The following is a 26,820-nucleotide window of genomic DNA, read 5'->3' as shown; positions in this document are numbered from 1 at the left end:
GGTACGTCTTTAATGAGTGTTTTTTGGTAATGTCTTTTCATTCGCTCATTAACGCTGATGTCTCTTTTTCCCCTTAGGGGCCGGGGTCCGGAAATGCCAGGATGCGGCACGGACCCGAAATAAAGAGGGAATGAATCAACAGGTAAGTCTTAACATGAAGATTTAGCTTTCCCTATTCCCTTCTCTCTCTTACCTTTTGTTCTGGTGTTTTTCTCCCTAGGCGCTGGGGCGTGACTGCGAATCCGGATGATCGCTGCTGAACATGGAGGCGCCCTGTAAAGGTGAGTGGAATGCGGCGCTGCAGCGATCAACGCGATGAGCTTTTAAATTAAAGTCTTCCTTTTCAGGATTGTCGGCGAGATGTCTCCGGGATGCAGATTTTGCAGGTAAGGACTTTTCCTTCTTCTGTTGTCTTCTTCTCTTCCTTTGCAGGTGATCCAGGATGCTGGCAGGCGTGGCAGAAGTCAGGATGCAGGAGCAGACACGGTGAACGTCCAGCTGCTAGATGCAGAACAACGCGAAGCACGTGTGGCTGTTCGGGTGGGGTTTAAATAGCCTTGGAAGAAGTTCCAGGTATGTATCCTTCCTCCAATCAGGTATGTATCCTTCCCCGACCACGCCCGGATGGTAAATTAGTCCCACAGGTAAAGTAGTTCCTTTCAGGCCTCAAGGATGCCGGGATCCTGCAGCATGGTCTGCATCAGGTAAGTGCACCGAAGCATTCCCATAATGAGCCTGGCGCCTATGGCGCCAGGACTGATGTCATTTATGAGCCTGGCGCCATAGGCGCCATGACACTGTCCAAAGGGCCCCTTTATGGGGTTGCTGGGTTCTTCCTTGGGGACTGGATGTCCGCTTTCGGGGACGCCTGGCTTGAACCGGCTCCCCGGGAGCGGGCATCATGACAGCCAGTCAGAGTGACTGACTATGTGATAGATCTCCGGATCTAGAAGCTAGTGATAACTTAAAAGCAGGTCAGTCTCTGGTCAAACATTAGCATGACCAGAAGGCCAGCATGTTTGAGTTTACTTGAGACCAGCTTGTACTAGTTATGGTGCCAACAAGGCAGAGGGCCTTGCAGGACAAATGTATAGGACCCTTCAAGGTTGTGGGCAAACTTGGAGAGGTGAACTATTTGGTGGATTTAGGCAGACCTAAGGAAGCTCCTAGAGTCTTTCATACCAACCGTTTGAAGGCATATGTCTCGTGACCAGAAGTAGGAGCTTTGCTTCTAGCTTCAGCTCAAGAGGAGGAGAGTGAACCTCTACCTGACCTACTGAGCGGCCAAACTTTGGATGAGAACATAGAAGGCGTCAATCTCTCTTCTAGTCTGACATCTGAACAGCAGGATGAGTGCAAGTTTCGGTTGAACCAGTTTGCCTCCCTGTTTTCACTTTCACCAGGCTTGACCCATTGGGGCCAGCATGATATTCTCACTGGTGACTGTTTACCTGTGAAAAGCAGAGGTTACAGAATGTCAGAACATGTGAGATCCCACATCAAAGGAGAGGTCAACAAGATGCTTGATCTCGGGGTTTTAGAGGCCTCTACAAGTCCATGGTCTAGTCCAGTTGTTCTAGTACAAAAGGCAGGATCCAAGGAGTTGAGATTCTGTGTGGACTATAGAGCTCTAAATGCAGTCACCAAGACTGATGCCCATCATTTGCCAAGGACAGATGAACTGGTGGATAAACTTGGTGCAGCCAAGTACCTCAGTACATTCGATATAACGTCAGGCTATTGGCAAATAGCCATGACAGACTATGCCAAGGAAAAAACCTCATCCTAAACCCCAGAAGGCCTCTACCAGTTTAAGGTTATGCCTTTTGGATTAAAGAATGCACCTGCTACCTTCCAAAGGATGGTCAATCAAGTTCTGAATGGGATGGAGGACTTCTTCATGGCATACTTGGATGAAATTGCAGTGTTCATCCCTACTTGGAAAGAACATGTTGATCACTTAGGATACGTTTTGCAGGCTCTTGAGCAGGCCCATCTGACCATAAAGGCGAGCATATGTCAAATTGGTCAGAGCAAAGTGGTCTACCTTGGTCATGAGGTAGGAGGAGGTGAAATAAGGCCATTGCTTAGCAAAGTACAAGCTGTACAAAACTGGGCCACCCCTACTACTCAAACCCAAGTGAGAGCCTTCCTAGGTCTCACTGGGTACTACAGGAATTTCATTGAGAACTATCGGTCCATAGCTCCTCCTTTGAATGTAATCTCCTCTCCAAAATTCCCTAAAAAGTTTAGATGAAATGAGGAGTGCACGTAAGCCTTTGAAAACTTGAAGAAAGCCCTTTGTCAAGCTCCAGTCCTAAGAGCTCCTGATTATCACCAACCCTGTATTGTGCAGACAGATGCATCCAATACAGGTACAGGTGCAGTCCTTAGTCAACTGGATGAGAAAGGTAGGGAGCACCCCATTTGCTTCATCAGTAGGAAACTGAAGGAACCAGAAACAAGGTGGGAAACTATAGAGCGTGAGTGTTTTGCCATTGTGTGGTCTCTGAAGAAGTTTAGACCATACTTGTATGGATCTACTTTTGTGATTCAGACAGACCACCAACCCTTGAGATGGTTAATGCAAATGAAAGGGGAGAACCCAAAACTTCTAAGTTGGTCAATCTGCCTGCAATGGTTTGATTTCACCATTGAGCACATGTCAGGATGGCACCACCAAAATGCTGATGGTCTCTCTAGGATTTTTATAACCGACTACAGTGAAGAGATTCATTCAGGAGTCAATTAAATCCTCCTGTCCCTTAGTCTGGGGGAGGCGAGTGTTAGGGAGAATTCTCCAGAATGGCTAATTTCCCTTACCTACCGTGTCCCTCTGCAGCTTTGCTGGATTTCTATGTTTTTTTTTTACCTGGTAAGAGTGATATTGTAAATAAATATATATTCTTTTACAAAGAAACCTTGAGTCAGTGTTTGTTTGAACCATAGTAATTGCTGTCCTTTGTGTAACTATTGATACTGCTCACTTTACGTCTGGCTGCTCAGCCATACCAAAGGTGAATTTGTATTGTCACTTGTAGTCTTAATTGTGTGTGATGTTCCCAAAGGGTACTGCATATGATTCTGCCTAACAGTAATGAGGCCCATAGTCAATCTCATTACCTTGAAAAGGTACACAAAGAGGTGAGAACCTTTGCAGATTCCAGGCCTGGGGACGTCAGCAATAACCAATCACAGTTAAGTATCCTAGGGGTGGGTAACAACAGGCACAAACCAATGGCAAGACCCTCACACTGCAACATTGTTATAGATAGTGGTTTGCAGATGGACCAGGCCAGCCACCTGACATGCGAGGGCCAGTAGACTAACAAGTGTAGTGTCCACTCTAGGTGGTCGATTACTCAGTAGCCAATCCAGTGGTCCGATAGGTTTCCTGGAGAAGGGCCCAGGTTGTAGCAGCGTCACTCTGATGTAATTCGGGTACAAAACTGGCCTGCTAGCCAGTAGAAGTTGAGATGTCCATGGATTTCTTCTGTCCCTGTTCCCTGTAGGTTTTTGCTGTAATAAACCACAGTTTGAACATGCCATTTGACTGAGTCCTCTGTTTGTCCTGTGGAAGGCGTTGGGCCTTCTAGGAGTCTGCAAACTCCTAGTGGCCCTCAGGCATACGTGGTAGTTTGTCTGAACAAGTTGTTCATTTGGCTCTGGGTCAATTTACTTTTCGGAAGTCAACTTGTCAGATGGGTAAGTTCTGGTACTCATTAGAACTCAAAGTGGCAAAAAAGGCACTTAGATATGTGCAGAAGACAAAAAGCATACACTTCCAAACTGCAAATGTAAATAAAACAAAATGATGTGGCAAGCAAAACGTAAATACTGTTCATGCCATATTTTCTCCTCTAGCACTAATGTATCAAAAGAGCTTCTTTTTTAAAGTGTTTAACATATTTCATTCTCTTTCAGTTCCATACTCCAGCCTCAGTCTTAATGCAAGGATTTAGCACAATATTTTCCAGGTACAACTCACTCAAATTAAGCATGAATCAATAACAATTGTACCTTCAGGGGGCTACGATGCTAGAATGCTATTGATGGCAGATGATCTAAACTCTGAAACTATTTTTTGCATTCTTTCCCTTAAATTTCAGACTATTTTTGCAATTGAGCTCATGGACGAATATTGTCCCACCGGCTCTCCACATGAGCCTTGTCTATCCAGGTTCATAAAGGAGGCTATATCTCTTGTGCTCTACGATCTCTGCAGGGCTATCAATGGGTCCTTTGAGAAAGCTTATTACCAGAATATCTTAAATCTGTAGTAGTAACAACTCTTTTGATGAAGCAAACTTTGGACCCTGGAGATCTTTCAGAATGTCACCTCATCTCTCACGTCCAATATCCAGGTAAGATGATGGAGGTAGTGCCTATGTTATAGTTGCAGACAGTTATGGAGGAATCCAATAGGCTGGATGATTCACAAGCTAGATTCGGACCCAGCCAAAATATTGAGTCTATGATAGTTGCCACCAGGGATGATCTCAGACAGTTGGTGGATGGTGAAGGTAACCATCTCACCCTCGAGGAGCATCCGTGTAGGTTAGGCTTTAGCGACAAGACAAGTTTAGTGCATAAATGTCTTACTACAATCATGCTCCCATTTTCTTACAAAGTAGCTTTACGCAATATATTCTATCAAGAATGTTACGATCGGTATCGTTAGGTCTGCTTACCGTTACAAAATTCAGGGAAGTGAGGAGGTGCAGGCGTTCATTCACATGCAGGGATATTGCCTAGACATTTTCCCCTTCACTTACTTCGCTAGACATTTAGTTTGTCATACGTTTACTTCTTCATGCCTTTAATTTGTTCTCCTAGTTCACATTGTGAAGGTGGAAGTGCATTTAGTTAAGGTTAGCTAAAAGGGTGGGGTCAAGAAGTGGCAGGGGGGTAGAATATGAGATAAAAAAGATAGGGGGCACAGGCAATTTCCCCCTGTAATGACGAAGTGAATAAAAGTGGAATGTAAAGAAAGGAAAAGTAAAGGTACGGAGAAGTAAATGTGACTAAGTGAATGTATGGCAAAGTGAATTCAGGGGAAGTAAAGACATACATCCCTGTGCAAGTGGCTAAACTGCGAAATTGTCTGCCAGCCGCTACCCACCTCGCTGTTAACCAACTACAATATTGGGGCAAAATAAGGGTACATTTGTTTCCTCATTAGTACTTTGGTACCTCTTTCCAAATCAGGATTTGTGGCTTTCTGGTTTTATTTTCAGTACTAAAATGCCTTTTTAAGGTGAATGTGCCCATTATATATCCCAATACCAGACCATGCATACCCGGGGGAAGAGGTCAAAAGGAAGAACCCGAAACTGGTAATGGTTGTTGGTTATCACAAACCCCAGGTACTTCATGTGCTAGGCATGTGGAAATAAGTGTTGTTGAGCTCTAGTGACACAACCAACCCCAGAACTCTAGATGTTGAAATATCTACAGTAAGATTATCTTCATGAATTTTTCCTCTCATTACTTGTTCAAGGACCTCAGATCTAAGGTGGATGCTGACCTCTGACCTTTACTGGAGCATAAAAAGTAGGAGGTCACCCTTTCACCTTCTACTTAATCGGAACCAACTCTTTGGCTGCCTTGTCTGAGAGGGGTTTGGTCTCCTCTAGGAGGAAGGGATTCCGCAGATATGACTCCCGAGAAGGGAGTGGTTTGCTGGTCCCTTTAACAAGTAAAGACAATAACCTTGTGATACCACCTGAAATGAACATGCATCTGAAGTATAGCAACGCCACTCTACAAAGTATAGGATTATTCTTTCCCTACTGGTGTTGAATGCAGAAGAGTACACCACAAAGAAGTTTTACAGTTGAGGTAGAAGCGGGGACAGTGACTGTGGTGCTTGACCTCTCGGGGCAACTCTATCTGTATGGGCATCTACAGCACCTCAGAACATTCTTAGCAGCGGAACACTGACCACATCACTTATGGGCAAATGACGTAATGTGTTGAAAACCACAAGTAGGACCTCGAGAAGGGTGGCCTTGAGAAGATTGTTGTACTGCGAGGCCCAAAGACTTTGTAGTCACCTTTGACATTTTAAACCTTGAGCAACTCATCATCTTTAGCCCCAAATATAGTGGCTTTGTTGAAGGCATGTCCAGCAATGCGACTTGAATGTTAGGTGTAAACTCAGAGGTTCTTAACCAAAAAGGTATTCTGGCCACCAAAACTGTTCCCATTGAGCATGCCACACAATCAGCTGTATGAAGGCCTTCTTGCGTGGCTTCACAATGAGTTTATTTTCTAGCTGCTATTGAAAGCCCTCTCGAATCTCACCATCAGAAAGGTAAGGGCTTGGCTTGAAGTCACTGCCCACAGAATATGCATATACTTAGCCAGAATTTTTTACGAGCTTCATAGCTGTGCTTCCTGATGTAATGATCCCCATGTCTAACTTACTACCTTTTCTATCTGGAGGGAGAGACAGGAAAGGGTAAAAGTGCAGCTCCCTGTGAAAGCCTGTACAACCATACACTTGAATGAGGCGTTTAGACAGAAAGACAGCATATGATGGGGTGGCCTATTTTTCTTATTAGGTCCTTCAACCGCTGGTGTCGAAGAAGGGTGCTGTCAGATACTCAGATCAGCCAAAGCCGAATAAAAGGGAAGTATAGTCTCCCAGAGAGGTTCTTTGTCTAGAATGTCAGTACTCTCTTCCGAGGTATCTGGTTTGGATGAGGAGCCTAGCCCTAAAGAACTCAACAACCTTCTCCAAAGTTATCCAAAAAGAAGGTATTGTTTGGATGAGCTTACAGTTGTCGCTGCGCCGCAAAATCAAGAAATGAAAACATCTTGAAATAGTGTTTTGGATTCCTTTTAATTGAAAGTTCCTAGGTATTGTAGCCTTTGTGGATGACATGTGTTTTGGCAAGTTTACATTGCCTTTATCAAATCCAGGTCTTGCTCGCTTTCGTGAATGTCGGTATAATGCAAGTGAAGGAGTTAAGTCATGGATTCAATCCCACCGCTGTGCAAAAAAGATGACAAGTGAACGTTGAAACCCACGGAATGCAGAGCAGTGAACAAACGGAGTGGAGGGTCTCTGTGTCTCCGTAGTAGCTTACTCCGATGCGATGATTGATCTAAATATACATTCCTCACAACTGAATATCTAAAACTTAAAAACATCAACTTATAACTGGTCGCAAGGTACTGCCCCTCAAGGTGTCAACAAAAAAGTCCCTCATCAGTCACGTATCCAAAAAGAAGCACTGGGGTGACTGCATAAACTCCAGCACCTGTGATAATGTTGAGACAGCTTGAGTCCCTGAAATCAGCAGCCAATTTGGTTATGTTAAAACCCCCCAAGAGAAAGTCCTTGGAAAGTTGCCCTTGAGTTGCTGAGATGGGTTTGGTACTGTATGGAACAATGTTCCTTTTTTCATCAAAGGGATTTTGCATTGTTCGAATGAACTGGCTTCTAGGTGCTGAAATGTAAGGTTCAATGTTGATCTAAGCCAAGGATGGCTGAAGCCTGAATGGCTTTTATGGAAGAGGTTGATGACCTCCAGTGCCAAAAGATTCTGATGGGCATTCTTCTACACAGAAGGGGCTGAGCTCTTGAGCGTGTGGTAGCTGGATTTCAAGGTGCCTCTGCCTGGCTTTGAAGGCGCTGTTAGCGCCCTTGCTCTGTGACTGGTACAGATGTAGTCACAGTTGGTGCTGTGGCTTTCACAAAAATAATAAACATCTGTTTTTTAACAGCTTCAAATGTTCTGTAGAAGGCAAACTTGTGGGAAATGTTAACTGCCATCTTTAAGAGTTAGATACGTCTTCATCTCTGTTCCCCCCGCCCTCCTAGAAAGGCATAGGTTCTTTTTATGGGACAAGTAAGACACGAATGGTGAGACTCGCTTTCTTAATGTGATTTATTTAGTACTTTCTCCCATATTCTCTCCAAGACGAGGGAGTTGGACTGGCTCTGCATTATCAGTAAGACTCCCCTCTTCAGGAGGCCTACTCTTCAATGGAACACACCAGTTTGATGAAGATGTGTGCTGATCGGGATCCAGCTTCACCACCGGTTCCCTAAGAGGTTTCAGATTCATAACCTTACTGAACACAAGCACCAGAGGAAGATGTTAGGGGTGCTGCTTGACTGGGATTTCGGAAATGCAGTCACTGCAGCACTTGAAACCCACGGTCCTTTGATATTCAGGACACATTGTGCAGCAAAACTCTCGCTCTCTTCCAACATACCATGCTAAGTGCATGGAAATGAAAACACCTGAAAACACAGGGCATGGTGTGCTCCAAATATAGTGTTGATGGTGTCACTTCGATAGCCGTAGAGCTGGACTGTTGACGTAAATCAATGCTGTACAACATTATGCGCCCTGTTGCTATTCATTGGAAGGTTTATTTTGTCACAACCATGTGTAAAGCCTCTTTTACCACCTTTAGAGCTGCCACTGGTCCTTAGAGAATTACAAGAGTGACCATTTAAACCATATTTATTCAGATGCCCCCCTACATTTCCTATCACTGAAGGTCTTATTTTCACCTGCACTTACTTGAGCAGCTTCTACAGTGGCTACACTTCCTTCAAAACCAGAAGGCAGCAGCGAAGCGGAGCGGAGTGGTGTGAGAGTGGGCAGTCTGTGGCAGTCCCTCTAAGTTTCAGTCTTTCTACAGTGGCTACACTTCCTTCAAAACCAGAAGGCAGCAGCGAAGCGGAGCGGAGTGGTGTGAGAGTAGGCAGTCTGTGGCAGTCCCTCTCAGTTTCAGTCTTTCTACAGTGGCTACACTTCCTTCAAAACCAAAAGGCAGCAGCGAAGCGGAGCGGAGTGGTGTGAGAGTGGGCAGTCTGTGGCAGTACCTCTCAGTTTCAGTCTTTCTACAGTGGCTACACTTCCTTCAAAACCGAAAGGCAGCAGCGGAGCGGAGTGGTGTGAGAGTGGGCTGTCTGTGGCAGTCTAATGGCGGCTAGGGCCGATGACGGAGACGCCCTGGACCTGAGGCATAATATTTCTGGAGGTGAAGACGAACCACAAAGGTTGCGGAGTGCCAACAGCCTTTCGGCCCTCTTGCTGGCTTCATCCCTACTCACCGAAACGCTTCCAACCTTACATTTTAACACCTTATCCTGTGCAGGCTCTGTAAAGTGGCCAGGAGGAAAATTACATAACACCTCATCAAGAAAATTGCCTAAACTAACGATTCAACATCAGCACACTACAAAAATAAATCAGTTTCCCCAGAAGCATAAACAAAAACTTTTACCAGAAGGATGGTTTGATCAGACGTCCGGATCCTCTTCGTCTGTGGACACTGCCAACAGGGCGAAGCACACGGAGGAGCTTGTCGCCTCCGGTATAGAGGTGGACCGTAGAATCGGAGAGTCCACGTTGTTGGGGCCACAGTTTCCGATGGAGGACTGCGCAGGAGGACCCCCCCTCGTAGGAGGAGAGGCCTCCCGTGACGGAATCCGGGAGGAGCTGGTACCGGACCTCATGTGTGGAGAGGCGGCAAGTGGGGCCGGCCGCGGCTCCATGGGACGGCGGAACCACGGTGCAGCTTCTCCGCAGTGCCACCTGGAGACTGGGGCCAGCCGCGGAGGAAGTCCCAGCGAGGACGCGCAGCTCGCAGCACGGTCTCTTTGCCTGCCTGAGGACACGGAGGGGGGCCCGGGTCGAAGGCCAGGGAGAGCCGCGAGCGGGCAGCGCAGGCCCGGCTTCACTCCTGGACCCTCGGGGTCCTGGCGACGAAATCAGAGTCTCTGGGATAGAGAGGCCTTTATCCCCACCTGCTCTTGGCATAGCGACGCCACAGTGCCACCAAGCGGCCAAAGACATTGTGACAGTGATTCCTTCGGTAAAAACTGTAAAGGCTCAAATTCACAATAGCTCGACCTCAACACGTCCTGTTTGTGACAAAATAGATCATCATGAAAGAAACAGCCCACAGTTACTAGAGGAGAAGCGCAAGACTGTGGGCCATCCTGTCGAAACAATTGTAATCTCGCCCACATTACCACCTTCTTCTGCGGCCCCCTTACATTCTGATACCAACGAACCAGGTACTGCCAAACCCAGGGATCTGAGAGAAGGCAGTAAACAAGGGGTCCCAATTAAACAACCACATGGAATTCCGTTTAGGCTGTTATCAAAAAAAAATCGATCTCCCCATGACTTCTAAGAGAACAACAGAAAAAAAGCCTTCGAAATCTATCAACTCGACAGCTTCATCGGCGAGTCTCCGTCTGGAAAACTCGTTGAAAACGCTTTTCCAAAGACAAGCCAAAAAGAAACTGCACCACGCAGGGCTCGGGGAAATCTCGGATGCAGACTTGCTAGAAGCGCTTCTTGAACCCTTGCTTATAGCCTCAGCCGGCTCTCAGAAGAACATCCCTAGCAGTGGGTCCCTGGCATCTCCATTACATCAAAAAGAGCAACCAAAAGACACTTCCATCCCGGGGCTACCGGTTCAATCAGTCATCCCGGAACCCCAAGAACTTTGCTCAGAGGAACCACCAATAGTACCATCCTCATTACCTCATCAGGTGCTTGTCAGTGAAATCCCAGAGCCCCTTACTGAAGCCCTATTGTCTACGGACCATGACGTGCAAATCCAACCTTTACAGGGAAGTATGAACTCTATTCCCCAGACAGATCGAATAGCCCAGAAAACCGCCATTCCAGGGCCATTGGAAGAGATCTTTGAGAGAAGGAACTTGACGACTGTCAGGGTCCGGCTTGACTGAATTCCACAGGAGCTGATGCTAGCCCCACAGACCCTCACCAGGAGTTCACCTCTCAACCCTTAAATATAAGCTGAGCTGAAAACCCCAAGAAAGGGAAAGGGGAATTTGGAGAAAATAACAACGGAGACACAGCTGCCCTTCAACCGTCTGGTAGGCTCTGGTATCTGTGATAAACAAATACATCTGGTTACTAATATAATAAGAAAACTTCTTTTCTAAATTATGCTAAATAAATTCTAAACTCTTTACCTCTTAAACCTCAGTAAAAGACTTAGAGGTTAGTAACCTTTGTGGAATATCTTGTAAATATATCTTGTATTGTGAAAATAGTTCAAGCCAACCTAGTCTCTTTAGAATCCTATAGTGATGGCCTTTGCAACATCTTTTCAGAATTAGATATTCTTCTTACTTCAAAGTTCTTCTGATCTTATGTAGTTTTCAATGTTTACATAAATTGCAGTCTTTCTCTGAAAACATTGAGTTCTATTTGCATAGATTACTTTAAATTATATTCTTTAACTTCCTGGAATACTGCGTGTGAATTGTTTTCCTTATTTACACATTTACACAAAGAACGTATAGTTTCTTCCTTTACTAGCGTGTGCGATAAACACGTGAAATCAGAAGACGTGAAGAATTGTCCTCGCGTGTAAAATACACACGCGATTATCTTAAAAAACCTGCGCGCGTGAAAAAATACGTAAACGCGATAAAAAATAACACGCGCTGATAAAAATGGACTCGTGCTCTATCGCAGCCCGACACGCGCTTTCTCAGAAAACGACTTTCACGTGAAAAAATGTACACGCGCTAAAATTCACACGCGCAATTCTTTTTGGCACGCGCTCTATCGCAAACCACACGCGCTTTCTCAGGAAACGACTTTCACGTGAAAAATGTACACGCGCTAAAATTCACACGCGCAATTCTTTTTGGCACGCGCTCTATCGCAAACCACACGCGCTTTCTCAGGAAACGACTTTCACGTGAAAAATGTACACGCACTTTAAAAAGAACACGCAAACGACAACTTGCGAGCTCGCGCACACATTAAACAGTCTTGAAGAACATTTCACACAGTTAATCAACTTTAAAATCCTACGCACAATCTTCAAGCTTGTTTTCCTTATAATAACTTTAACTGTAATGTCTCTTTTCTCAAATGAACTTGAAACTTGTTTACTCTTTAAGTTTTCTTATAAAAGAAAATGAAAGTTCACTGTGACAATCTCAAAATCTTTAAAAGAACGATCCCACCTGATGACTTCTTGTTCAAATCGGATCAGCAAACGATATTCTTACTTTGGTAGATTTTCTGAGCTCTGGAAAGGCCTTACTTAAGGAGCTTAACTAATACACAACCAGCCACTGAATTCCTCTGGATGAAAGGCAGTTTAGAATCTTGCTCATCTCCCAAGAATCAAACCCATTGTCCTCTCCACCAATCAGGCAACCAAACATATCATTGTTTCTTTAACCAATCAGAGTAAGTTTCTTTCACTCCATCTTGACTTGGGCAAGCACAATGTTAATTCTATGAACAAACTCTTCCTGTTACTAAACCAGCCAGTTCTAAAAGCACAACTAACCCAGCCAGCTCTAAAGGCACAATGTTAATCTTGTTACTCTTCCTGTTATGAAACTAGTCAGTCCTGACAACGACTAAGCCTTCTCCCCTGACCGTCCCTTTGGATATGGAAGCACACGAGGGAAATGGAAGTAAACAGACCGTGATAGACCCCCGGGGGGCCAAATGCCGAGGTTATCGACCCCTCAACACAAAGCAAAGGAAGTACCGCGGCTATAGCCTCCTCCTACTCCGGTGAGCTCCTCATTTAATAGAAGAGCAAGTGAGTCTTCCTACACTACCCCAAAGGAGTCTTCCTATACTATCCCAAAAGAGACTCCGGCAAAAAAAGCAGACTTTATGTACATCATGTCGGCTGTAACAATCGCATTAGCCCCATTTTGCAAGCTATATGAGGGAATTAATGATTCCTTGAAAGATCACACGTCTATTTCTGCGATGATGAACTCAAAGCTCATCTACCTAGAGGGCTACATTAATGCTCTGGAGAGAAGAAAAAACGACTTACCTGGCACTTCCTAGAAGCGGAGCCTACAGAACCTTTACTAGGCTTAAGAAATAACAACAAAGATAGGTCAAGGAAGGACGCAAGTTCTCAAACTCCGTCATGTGACATCTTGTGGCGCGAGCCTTCCAATTCGGATTGTGGGACGAGGCCCAAATCGGGTGCAAGTACTTCACAAGGCCTTAACTGCTTATTAACAGTTGGTTCGAATCTGAGTTTCACCAAGTCGGGAGAAAATGAAGTGATGTGTCTGGATGATACTCCCCCACTTAAAGACCAGTCAAGAATGAAATCTACTCAAGGCCTAAGCCAAAAATCACTGGGCTTAGGCCCGTCTTTTGGGGAGAACTAAAAAACAGACTCTCACCGCCCAGCCATGTCTAAAAATGGCACCTCTGTTTAAGCCAACCCACGTGACTCAGCAACCTGACCCTCGTCAGAAGGAACCTCTACCAAAGAAGATCCAACTGCAGGATGCGACGAAACCAGCATTAGCAACCATTTTAGACACTGGCAATCCCACCGAAACGTTGCCTCAGCCAGTAAATGCATTAGTAGCCTCTCCCCTACATAAGGAATTAATGGACTTAAGTCAATACCTCGATGATTCCTTTGATAGTCAACAGAATGACGTGACTTCCCATCTGCCTAAGCTGTCTCCCAGCCATCAGACAGTAACTAGAGATCTTTCAGGCTTCATTTCATTAGGTGATTGATTCAAAACTTTAAGAACCAAGTATGGGGGTCCTGCCAGTAAGCCCACTGAAAAGAGAATGGAACAAAACCTGGACTCAGCCACACCTTCTCGTCGACCCCACACGGAATACAGATCGAGAGTCCACATCCAAACAAAAGATGACACAGCGGACAAATTTAAGGAATCTAAGTATTCTTATCAGAAGAAAGGACCCCACAACCATAAACATCAGGAGGGTGGGGATTACAGTTCCCATCAGAAGAAGAAGTTGTACCAAGAGGCAAACAGCCACAAGTCGTATCTATCGATCAAAATACGGCAACGGTCTGGTAACAAAATATCTAGTGTTAAACAGACGCACAGTGCTGAGACTGCTACATAGCATCTCCTCCTTAAGAAATCTAAAATCAGAAGACCTTACAACGGTGGAACCTTCCCACGAGGGACATAAGGCCTACTGTTTGTTATACATTTCATCAGAAAATGTGTCCACTTTGCTGGCAGCTGCAGCGGAGTCACTATACAAACAAGGGTTTGAGCTAACTCGAATCACACCCCCTAAAGTAGGTCATGAGAAGCCAAAAGTCTGCGTCACTGATCACAGACCAACAAATGAAGAACGTCGGCACCTTAGCCCAAGGGTCGATTTGCCAAGTAAACTACTACCAACCATCCAGGCGGATCAGGCTCAATCGCCACCTAACGGGCAAGATATCCACCCCAGCAACTTAATAACGACAAAGGCGACTACTCCACTAGAGGAAAATCAAAGGGCGACACAGGCAAGATCGAACTTTAACTCCACCACATGGGCCTGGTTACCCAAAGCTTTGACTACTCGTCTTCATAAATAGCCACGAGTTGTTTCAAAAACTGTCCAAGCACAACTTTCACTCTCCCTTGCGACCTGGAACACAAGAGGGTTTCTACACTTAACAACTCCCGGTGACATCAACCTAGGAGAATATGACATCCTTTGTCTTCAGGAAGTTTGGCTACAATCTAAACCCTCACTGGATGGTTTTGAACTCGCCTTTGTAGAAGCATTAGCAGGAAACAAAGGAAGGCCTTCCTCAGGCCTAATTGTTGCAGTCCGGATGGGAGTGGGACTAGAAATAACAAAAATCATATTGAAGTCCCCTTACGTCATCGCGGTACTAATTTCCTGCCTGCGAAGAGAGCCCGCCGAGGACCAGTATACACACACATTTTTGCTAGCGATGTCCATTTATTGGAATCATAAAACGATGCAACAGACTGCACTATTCGACACAGTGACTTCTACACTGGACTCAGTATATCTAGAGTTCGGGATTTGTGACATCATAGTATGCGGGGACTTAAATATCAAATGTCCAACCCCCAGTTCGATCGTCTCATGTCCCGCACAGATCATTCCTTGCAGACAAGGTCTAGCTTGGCGCAAGTTGATGGTGGCCAGGCAACTGTTTAATACTGCATTTGCTCTCCCAGACTCCACTGCTTTACCATCATGGAAACGAGGTATGGCCCATTCAACAATAGACTATATCTTCGCCTCTGAATTTTTGCTAGCAAGGCTGACAGATTTCAGCATCCGCAAGACTAATCAAAGTGACCACAATCTCCTGGTTGTTAAATGGGCATTTACAAAACCAGCATTAGCCCATTACTCGGAAGGAAATTGAACCGGAAGGAAAAGGCAACCGGGTTAGAGTTACAAAGGCAAACATTCGAGCATTTACTTCTTCATATGGAAGTGCGCAGGAAGCAGAGAAGGTTGACTACAGACCACTTTTGGAACCTCACAGAACCATGACAAAGAGCTCGAAGGGGATAAATTCAAAACAAATCCATGCTCACAATTTTGATGCCCTTGTGGTGGCCCAGTGAAACCTCCTTCGTAAAGCAAAAAGGACGGCCCTGAGAACCAACATGCCATCTAATAGGGCGTATGCAAAAGAGGCTTCGAGAGCCTATAAAAGCTGGCTACGGGAGCACCGTTTAATATTATACCAACAAGACTCCGAAAACATGTTGGAACAAATCCAAAAATCCAACTCTAGAGAGTTTTGGAGTTTGGTTAACCCACGAGCTAAAGAGACAGCCTCAATGATGCTGAACAGCATTTCAGAAGCATCTTGGATCGAGTTCTACTCGAAACTCTTTTGCTCTCCAGACATGGCCGAGCTCCCTTTAACACCCCAGACAAGAGCACCATGGAATGATCTTTCAGACAGAACTGAAATCTTGGAAAAAATATCAAAACTGAAGAAATCAAGGGCCCCATGCCCTGATGGTCTGTCAAATGAGAACGTGAAATCTGCACCAGACGAATGGTCACATTTGCTGAGCTTAATATTCTACAAATGTACAACCTTTTGCACAATCCCGCCTACCTGGACCTCAGCGATTATTATCCCTGTATTTAAAAAAGGTAGGAAAGATGATCCCAGGAACTTTCGCCCAGTGGCTCTGCTCGACATTATAGGGAAGATCTACGGCTCCCTTTTGCTGGATCATTTCAACCAATGGGCAAAAAGTGCACCCTGTAACGATCAGTTTCAATCTGGGTTTAAAAAGGGTGTAGGTACCAGCATAAACATTTTTATTCTGAGAAAGTCAAAGCTCGTGAATCCAACAGGAACCTTTATCTGGCATTTATAGACCTTTCCCAGTCCTTTGACCTTGTCAATCGCAGGAAACTCTAGGAGAAACATACCAAATGGAAATGTCCACAGGAAATTCTAAATCCCATCAAGGCTCTCCATGCTTCCACTTCGGTACAGGTACGACTGAACACTAGAGGCCTACTTTCGTCAGCTATAACTACTGACAGAGGAGTTAAACAGGGCTGCCCCTTAGCACCAGCCCTCTTCCTCTCATATTTCGGAGACTACAAAGAAACCATAATTGGTTTACGAGCATTTCCTCCAGAATTAGGCAAAGAGAAGATCCCAAGACTTCTGTACGCGGATGATCTTATCCAATTGGATCAGACCCCAATTGGCTTACAACGCCAACTGGTTGCATTGAACACTTACACAGTAAATAATGACTTAGAGATAAACAAACAGAAAACAAAGATCATGGTGTTGGGAAAAAATCTCCAAAGGAAAAATAAGAACTCGTGGTTCCTGACAGGAAACAAAATCGAACAAGTGACAGAATTTAAATACCTGGGAGTCCTCATTGACCCCACAGCGAAAGATACAGCGATGCAACACCATCTTGTGGAAAAAATGAAAATACTAGGTTCTCAAGCGAAACTACTCGACAAAAAATATGGTCGCTTCTCACTGATGCCCCTACTTAAATTCTACCGGGGCAAAGTTATTCCAGCTATCACTTATGGAGCCGACGCAATGCCATCTTTACCCCAGTCCCTATGGGCTAGATTGGAGAGTCTTTTTTGGCGCTCAGTCTTGAACTTACCATCATCGACTCCGATCGCCTTGATAAGACGCAAACTCTCCCACTCTTCTCTAGACTCAATAGTCAAAAGGGTGTCAGTCATGCTGTAGAGGAAGATCAAAGATCCTACTTCCGCTGCAATTTTTTTGATGGTTCAGGCTCAGATGAACCTACACAACTCAACGTTACTCTCCAAATGGGAGCTTATGTGCCTACATCAACTTGAAAATTGCGGCAGCTCGATGGAAGAACTGATGGGTAATCCAACAAAAACTAAAGCACGAATTGAAGAAATGGATTGGATAAATACATTGGACAAGGCATCTGAGTACAAACGTGCCACCCATTTACCGCCAACATGTAGAAAATTTAACGTTATCCAACCTTTTCTGATAAAACATCCAAGCAGAAAAACTCGGAATACACTTCTTCGTGCAAGGTTAAATTTATTACCTACAAACGAAATTTTACATTCAAGAGGTCTTTCACCATCTAACACCTGCCGCTTTTGTAACGACCCCGACCAACCAGAAACATTACGTCATCTTTTGCTATTGTGTCCTGGTACAGACAAATTTAGATCCCCATATATATTGCACCATCTAAAGAATGCCTACCTGAGGGAAGAAGATCTTTGGTGGGAACGCTTAATAGGAGGCTTGAGACCTTACTGGACCATAGCAGCCACAAAAATTTTGGACCAGATCTTTCTACAAGCACCACTACAGCCTCCCCAGAATGGGTTAACACAAACAGATTGTGGGGAGTGATCCTCTTCTGTCCTGTTCTGTTTGCCTTCGTCCTCACTTTTACCATCTGTGTTTCCACTCTGGCTTTCATTGTTAACCAGTTCTTCAGTTTCATCTTCTATCTTTACTTTTTCTACTACTATTTTTGCTTTTACCTTCGCTTTTACTTTTGAAATCTTACGTTACCTTCTTCATCTTCTTGTAAAAATCACTTCGGTGATTATATACTCGTAATAAAAAAAAAAAAAGAAATTACTTGAGCAGGAGATTCCATGAACTGAGTGCTAGGGCCCAACCTCCGATTTTTGTTGGAGGAATTGTTTTCAAACTCTCCCACTGCTTTCTCTCTAAAGTGATCTCCCAGTTATATCTGTAAAAAGGCCCCTCCAATCGTCTCCTGCGCTTGGGTGGGCTGGTTTGTTTATTTCTGGACCATAATGCCCCTGTTTGCATGTCAGACAAGCTATTCATTTTGTACAAACCAGGCCACAAAGGTTTAAAACCTTCCACTCCTACTCTTAGTAGATAGATAGGGGAGACAAATGCTCCAGCCGATGAACACCACACTGCAAATTGTTTTGGAAAGGTGCTGCCTCAGGCACAATGCAATCTCATAGGCAGAACTTAAGGTTGTTTTTATTGAGAGCCATATGTTTGGCAGATACCCAGGCTACCCTCTGGACCTATACCTTTCACTATAAGCTGATTCAGAACCCTAATGAGAAAAATGTTAGTTATGTCAATTCTCAGTTCCTCACTAAGTCAGTCCCTGAACAAATTTGATGTTTGTTAGACCCATTAAAGATAAGCTTACCAGCATCACTATATTCTGTATATCCTCAGTTTAATAACACAAATCTTGAGGCTTGCTATATTTTCAATATTGTACGACTGAAAAGAGGAGCAATGAGATAATGCCTTCTTATGGGTAATCTTTATTACTCTAGGTCATAATATTCCTAGTTACAATCCATATGCCCTTCCTCCCCTGCCTGTAGTGAGCCAGACTTTGACCTAGAAGGTTCATGTCTAAATACAGCAAATCATACGGGTGGAGGTGGGCCTTATAGCTCCGGTCTTCGGGGGAGGCTGTCTCGCCTAGTTGCTCAACATTGTAGGACTGTGACAAGGAAAAGAAGGACTATGACTAATGGTAATTAGTGGTAAGTAATCCAAGCTTTTTGAAAGACTCAGGTAATGTTCAGCATTCATCTGGCTGCAGGCCATGTAAAATCTTTGTGAGTCATCTTTTTTCTGCGTTGGTTCCATTTCCTTAAATTGTGATTGCTCCAGGTGTCTTTCTTTTTTTACTCATCAGGTTCACCGGTATGTATTACTCTAAATATATTTCCCTGATTTCACAGTGTTCTTTTTTTAATGTAACTGACACAATTCAATAAAGAGTATTGCAAATTGTTCTGACTAAAATGGCAAACTTACTTATTCTATTTAGTGTTTCCTTTGGCTATTAGAGTGAATTTAAAATGCAATTCACCATCAATAGCAATACTGTTCTCAATGCATCTGTAGATTTTGTCACACAACACAAAGACTGCCTTGCAATTATATACACAAGTAATTTGCCATGTGACTTTCTGTCATATGAAAGCTTAATGTACAAGTCAGTAGTACTCACTTTTAAGCCCAGGTCTAACTCCTTTAACGAGCGCCTCATTTCTTTGGTTAACATATTCATTCTTTCACATTCTTGAATGGCGACTACAATATACGGAGTCCTCTCCGCTGCTTTTGATGCAATTTCTATTAGATTAAACTGTTCTGGAAGCTTCTCTAGGATTTCGTCCAGCGTGCTTTTCACCTAAAAAGATCAGAAATTTGATTTCCATAAGACTATAGGAACAAAATGAAGAAACCCATTTTTGACTTGCCTTATGTGTTAGCCAAATCACAGGTTTTGAAATACGTATTCAAAGGCAGAAAAAAAGCTAAATTAGCTATAATACTGGGTTTCAACCATGCTACAATGTTACATTTATAGACACTGTATATCTTAGCTTATGTGTGGGAATTCTGATCACTTTTAAACAAAGACAAAACTCTCTTTGGAAAATAAAGAAAATACATATCCATCTGGCTTTACTTTGTTTATTCATCAATTAGCAACTCATTTAATGAAATTAATGTACATTGGTGCACTGTTAAGTGACTGTGTTGTTCAAAATATATATGGGTTTGTATTGGGATGGATGAATGAGTGATTTAGGCTTTTTTCCTGTCTTTCTGTGGAATTTTGTTTGCTTTTATTATTAATCTCAAAGCAAGTACACAATCTGACACAGCTGTGAAGTTCAGTGTCAATACCAACAGCAAATAGTCTTTAGATTTTACCAATTGTCCACAAAACTGAATCTAAAACAGCTAATCCAGGGACAAACGTATCACTGAATCCCCATTATAGCAGCACATTAAAAAGAACAGTCATAAGGTGCTATATAGCTTGCTTAAATTCTGAAATTCAAACTCCATAAACCACAGTGTCTATCATAACATCAAGATCAGGTAAATGTTGTACAATAGTGGTACAACCTCCATCTTAAAGGTCTAACTAAACTATACTGATACCCCATCACGCACCAGTAACTTCCCAGCTTTTAACGAGGCAATTGACTTGTACACGTCATCCAAAATTACACATTTGCCATGAAATCACTCAAGATTTTCAACTAATTGACTGTTGTGACAGGGTGGTCCCATCACAAAGAATCACGTTGACTCTTGAGGAAAGTCCAAGGGTGTTTATTGAAAGTGAGTGGTCAGAATGGCTTTTAATTTGCAAAGTTCTGGACTACTGGGGTTCTGTAGGACTGGTGCTAGAGCTGTCCCGATTTTGATTGCCATCTCCCTAACCCACATGTCACTAACGGGGTGTTAGTAATACTAAGATCAGTAACCCCTATCTCTCTTTTCTTCTCTCTGCACTTCAGGTGTTTTCCTTAAGTCGCTGGCTGTCTGGCTCCCTAGGGATCTTCTAACTCTCCCTTACCTATGCCTGCTTAGCATTCTCAGGGAATAATGAGCAGTGCCTTCATTTGCCCAGTGTCACATTCACTCCATACATACACTCTCGTACTTGTCTCTGATCCCTTATAAATCTTCCTTCTCCCACTACCTTATTGACCTTCCAGTCTCTCACTCTGCCTTTCCAACTACACTTTTCAATCTTACTTTCTTTGTCACCATTTACTATTCCTCTGGTGCCAAGCTCTGTTTTACTATTATTTTATTTATGTATGTGCTTTTAGAGTGCAGAAGGTCCGCAGGCATCAGGGAGCGTAAACATAAAACATGCAACTGGGACAAGACTGTGACAACTAAGAATTCAGGATCTCCACATTCAAAAGAGTGTTTCATTGAATTAAATGGGTTTTGAGGTGCTTTCTATGCCAGTAGCTACTCCTGCACTCCTACTCACTGTCACTCTTCCAGTATCTTCCTCTACTGCTATTACCCCTCCGCTACTACCCCTTCCCTTCCACTGCCTTCCTCTCTTTCTTTCTGTTTGGACCCCAACGGATATCGTGCCATGCTCACCCCTCATGCTAGGACCTGGTCAGACCCTTGGGGACACCCAGTATATCGTGCCCTGCGCACCCCTTTACTAACGACTACCACTCTACTACTTCATTCCTTCACTTGCTATTCCCCCTGCCTACTATCCGTACTCCCGACTACTACTATAACCTCTGCCACTCTTACTATGCCCCTCCGCTATTCCTATCCTACCTCTACAACTGGCACTCTCACCTCTCTCACACAAACACTCCACAGACCAGCCCTCCTTAACAATAGCCTTCACACTCCAATCACTCTTACCTCATCTAATGCCCACCACCGTCTCTTGTCCTCGCCCAACTAACCCACACTTGTACACTCACTCACAGCTCCTTAAATACTCCACCCACTCCCAGGATTGTGTACTCGCCTTGTTCAATCACTTACCTGGCTCCAGGGGGAGTGACGGGATGGTCATGGGAGTGCTTAAAAGGGCAGGTAAGCCCAGCCGCTTTCCAACATGGGCCCTGCTGCATTTCACACATGGAGTCAGTACTGGCTCCCTTAGGCCAACTGTTTTCCCAAGCCTTGCTGGAGGCCGTTTCCGCTCTCAAAACACAATGGGGACTTAGTGGACCCTGATTTATAGGGCCTTTCTTCCTTACATCATGGTGGTGTAGTGGGTAAAGGCCTTTGTGAAGGCCTTTATTTTAAAGAATATTTCTCTGATGGTTTAGTGGAGGCTTGTCCTGGTGTAGGCTCAAGTTGATGCTGTCAGGTGGAGCCTTGCTTGTTTGACAGAGAGTGTTATGGGTGCTCCAGCACTCCTTAGTTTTCTGCAGTTCTTCTCCACGTCCTGCTGCATTAGGCGGCCGGTGTTGTGCTGCTCGTGGCACCCATTTAATTTTTGTAGACCGCTGCTCTAACTTCTTCCTCGCAGCAGCTGTGCTGCTTCACCGGCCCGGACGCTGCCATCACCGCACATAAGGAGGGGAAGGGAGGGAGCCTGCCTGCCTGCATTAGGCCACCATGTTGGGTTGGGAGGGGGGGTTCCGTACACCAGCTTGAAAGTGTCACAATGCTGGCCCTGCCACACTGTATTGTCATCATATGAGGGTCTTCTATGTAGGTCATAAAGGTGCAAATATTTTAATCTCTCTTTTGTCTTTGACCCTTTCTCAACATGTACTGGTGAGTGAATTGCCTTACTGTTCTCTAGAACCTTCAGCCTATTGGCAAGGGGGTTACCTGCCTTATCACTAACTTCCCAGAAGATTTGTCTTGCATCTAGCAGGGACTAATCAGTTTTCTTTGTGCAGTTTTGGGTCATATTTATTCTATTTTATGTTTTAGGGAGTGGGTTAACTCAGCCATGATTGCTTATTTTGTGGGATTCCCAAGTCAGAGTTTTTTAGATCTGTTTCTTCTATTGTTTGCAATTTTCTGTTTTATAAACAGACCACTTAAAATGTCTTTATGCAGTGCAGTGCGACAGGTAGCAAAAGTGTATTATAGCTTTACAGTTAGTTGTCATTTAATTTTCTTTGATAATTATGGTTCACGTTGGGGTTCAGGCTGGAGCTCAGACAGAAGACCTGTCCCCAAGTACTGGTTCGTTTGAATGTTTAGATCTAATTATGGAAGCAAACTTGCCAAATTAAGTATCCAGTGTCAGACACTATCTGTACTTCTGTATGAAGAAATTCTGCAAAGGCTCACCCCTAGTTTGACTTCCAAGAGGCGTTTTTTTTTCTTACTCTTTTCCTTAGCTTTAAAAAAAAATCTTTTTATAATTTATTTATTAGCTCCATCGAGAGGGGACTGTGACTCTGTAGCCTGGGATGAGAAATATCTATGGTTTTCAGGGGACATATTAACAGGGTGGAACTACGTTATGTCATGTTAAACATTATTTCCTGAGCCCACTAGTGTGGGGTTTTTACGCGGGTCCCCGAACCGCGTAATAAGGCACACGGGAGCCGGGGATTCGTGCGACTCTTTATTTCTAATCCCAACAAGAACTGCCCTTTCCTGTCCCGCCCCCTCCCTAGCCCAACGTCACTTCCCTACCCGGGAACTGAGACCGCAACGGCGGTCTGCCCACACAACGATGTGGGCGGGCTGCATAGCCCTGCTTAACGATCCGACATCTCCGCCCTTTTTAAACAACCACATGTCTCTTTGTACCTTACTCCATTTCTTCTATGAGTCCCTGGGGCTTGAAGCGACTTCTCTGAGGGCGACCTCTGCTGCCCGGTGTGTGCTCATCCTGACCCTGGGGTGGTGACCTGTCCTCACCTTCTGAGGACTCACTCTCCTCCACGTAATACCTGTCAAGGGCGATGTCATCTTCGCTGTCAGCTTCTTGATGCAAGGTATTATCCGTGTAGCACCTCTTGGGTTTGAAATACGATATGTTTCTTGTAACGGAGGACTGGTCGGTCCTCTGGGCCGTGATCATTGTACCTTTCTTTTGCGTGACCGTCAGCGGTTCCGGTGCAAACGTGGCGTCCTCCTTGCGCTGTTTCGGTTGCCGTAGCCACACTTGGTCTCCCAGTTCCACATTCGACTCCTGTGCTTTTCTTTTGTGATCCGCCGTGTCCTTCATTTTGGCTTTGGCGGTGTCATCCTTGTTTCTGGCCTCTGTTTCCAGGGGCGTGGCTTCGGCTGCGCGTGCATCCTCTGGCAGTCGTGTCTGTACTGGCCTGCGGAACATCAGGTCAGCGGGGCAGACGCCCGTTGTGCTGTGGGGAGTGTGGCGATAGTCCCTGAGAAACTGATACAGTGCTTGTTCAAAAGGTTTGTGGAGGATGGTCGCTATTTGCAGAGTTCTCTTGATGTTGGCCATGAACCTCTCAACCATTCCATTGGCCTGAGACCATCGCGGGGTTATCTTCCTATGGTGGAAGCCCATATACTTCGCGAAGTTTTTGAAGTCTGTGCTCATGAATGGCGCTCCGTTATCAGATTTGATGATCCTGGGTATTCCATATGTGGACAGCATGCGATCTAGTGCCGGCATGACGCTAGTTGCTGCTGTGCTATCCACGATCTGTGCGTCCGGGAATCGTGAGTGTTCATCTATTAGCACTAACACATATGTGCCATTTCTTAGGGGTCCAAAGAAGTCCACCGCCAGTTCTTCCCATACCTTTTTCGGTAGTGGCGACATGTGGAGTGGGTTTGGGTGCGGGGGCGGTGCTACCTGTGCGCACGTTGTGCATTGACCTATGATTTCCTCAACCATCGAGTCCAGTTTGGGGAACCACACTTTTTCCCTCAGTAGTCTCTTGGTGGCCACCACTCCCCGGTGGCTTTCGTGTGCTACTTGGATCGTTGTGGTGCGTAGCGATTTCGGGAGGAGTACTTTGCACCCTTTGAGTATTACTTGATCGTCGACGATGGAAAGTTCGTCCCGGACATGGTCTATTAGTTTGACGTCTGCTCAGACCTCTTCCGACTCGTGCTGCGCCTGTTGACGCATGTGCGCCCTTCTGTCTGCTTGTATGCAGTGTCGTACGATGCGTAGAGCCGGATCTTGTTCCGAGTGTGCAATGATGTCTGCCCAACTGACTGGTAGTGGTTGTAGGTGATGCACTACGTAATTGAGATATTCGTCAGCGATGGATGGGTGTGGTGTGGCCGGGCCGGTCGGGTGACGTGATAGATAGTCCGCGGGATTGTCTTCTTTTCCCGGCCTGTGCTTGATAACGAATTTGTAATCCTGCAGTCTTAGGCCCCATCTGGCTATTCTGGGCGGCATCCGTGATTTGGGGTCTCCATATATTGTGATCAGTGCCTGGTGGTCGGTAATGATGGTGAACTCCTTGCCATATACGAACAGATGAAAATACTCGCATGCCCATACCACCGCTAGGCTCTCCTTTTCCGCTTGGGAGTAGGCTTGTTCTGTCGGGGTTAAGCTCCTGCTGGCGTATGCGACCACGAATATGTTTGTCGGTTCCAGCGGGTCAACTTGCGTTAGTATGGCGCCCAGACCCACGGGGCTGGCGTCCACTATCACTTCGGTGTGTCTTTTGGCGTCGTAGTACGCCATGTCCTCTGCTTTGGAGATGGCATCACGGATCGCCTCGAATGCCTTTTGACAATCCGTGGACCAGGTGTATGGTTGATCCTTGCGCGTTAGGAGGCGCAGCGGGTTACTGATGGTTGCGTAGTCCTTTAGGTATCTGGAGCAGTAGCTGGCCAGTCCTAAGAAAGATCGAAGTTCCGTCGTGTTCGTTGGGGGTGTAGCTGAGTTGAGTGCCGCCACTTTCTCCGGGTCTGGTCGCATCCCTTTGTCGGAGAATATGTGGCCGAAAAATCGTAGGGAGCCTTTCCCGAACTCGCATTTGGTTTTGTTGAGCGTTAGTCCTGCCTCTTGCAGTGCAGCGCACACTCTGTGGAGAGCAGTGTCGTGCTCTTCCTGTGTCTTTCCAAATACGAGGACGTCGTCGGAGTAGTTTAGGCAGTTGGGCACGTGCCTGATGACTCTGTGTATTTCCTCCTGGAATATTTCTGCGGCGGAGGATATCCCGAAGCTAAGTCTCTTATATTGAAATAAACCCAGGTGTGTAACGAATGTCGTGAGGTACCTGGATTCGGGCTCGATCTCTATCTGATGATAGCCTTTGGTGAGGTCCAGTTTCGAGAAGACCTGGGCCCCGTGGAGCAGGTGTATCATGTCCGTGATTCTGGGCGCCTGGTGTCTTTCCCTTTCGATGGCCACATTGGCCCTCCTCATGTCGACACACAGGCGTATGGATCCGTCCGGTGATTTCTTGGGGACGGGGACGATGGGGGACACCCATGGAGTGGGTCCTGAGACAGGTTCAATAACGTTGAGTTTAATCAGTTTGTCCAGCTCCTCCTCGACCTGGTGTTGTATATTTATCGGAATGCCCCTGTAGTGTTGGGCTACGGGCGGTATCTTCGGGTTTATGTGCAACTGTACCTTGCGGTGCTTTAGTTTTCCTAGGCCTTTGAATAGGTTGGGGAATGTTTGCTCGATGGCATCCGGTCTGGCAAAGTATTTATGGGCCATTGACTGATATAGGATATGCACCAAACCCATCTCAACGGCAGTCTTGAAACTGAGAATGCACCCGCTATTGGCTTCCGTCTTCAAGATGTGTAGCATGATTTTTGCGGCGTGCGATTTGTGCACGCACCATGCTGATATGATTCCTTTGCATGGCAGCGGGGTCGTGGCACCGTAGGGGTATATGTCCACTGTCGTCTTTCGGATTTTTGGGGGGCTGGGGAGCAAGTTGTACGCCTGTTCACTTATTATATTAACAGTTGCCCCCGTGTCTATGAGGAATTCTAACGGTGTGTTGTTTACTTGAAGCTGGAGCGTTGGGCTGTGCTGGGTGGCTGTGGCGTTGTTGAGAGCCCACACATACCCTTTTTTCCGTTGATCATCCTCTGATGATTGGGATTCACTGCCTGATGGGGATCTCATCTCGATGTACCGGACGAACCGTCTTCTTTGCGATCGCCTCGCTCCGTCCGGGGGCCTTCTGTCGTCTCTGGTGTATGCGCTCCTTCGTGGTTTTTCTTCTCTCCTGGGTCCCGGCTGGTCTTCCTCACCTCTGCCTGCTGGTGGGCTGTGTTGCGAGCTTCTCCTTCTCTCTAGGTGTC

The 26,820-nt window shown here is 45.3% G+C and overlaps 1 protein-coding gene across 1 annotated transcript in view; it reads right to left on the bottom strand.

Annotated features, from left to right (window-relative positions):
• DNAH17 (dynein axonemal heavy chain 17) overlaps window positions 1-26,820 on the bottom strand; it is an 8,024,690-nt gene that overhangs the window by 263,459 nt on the left and 7,734,411 nt on the right. The window contains exon 77 of the mRNA XM_069655242.1: window positions 19,301-19,483. Within this exon, the coding sequence (XP_069511343.1) occupies window positions 19,301-19,483 (183 nt within the window). The remainder of the gene's footprint in view (window positions 1-19,300; window positions 19,484-26,820) is intronic.

Source organism: Ambystoma mexicanum, chromosome 3q (genome assembly GCF_040938575.1).
Source record: "Ambystoma mexicanum isolate Mex_15411 chromosome 3q, UKY_AmexF1_1, whole genome shotgun sequence".
In the NCBI taxonomy this organism is placed as follows: Eukaryota; Metazoa; Chordata; class Amphibia; order Caudata; family Ambystomatidae; genus Ambystoma; species Ambystoma mexicanum.
Note: the sequence above shows the minus strand (reverse complement) of the source record. Positions and strands in the feature narration are given on the sequence as shown.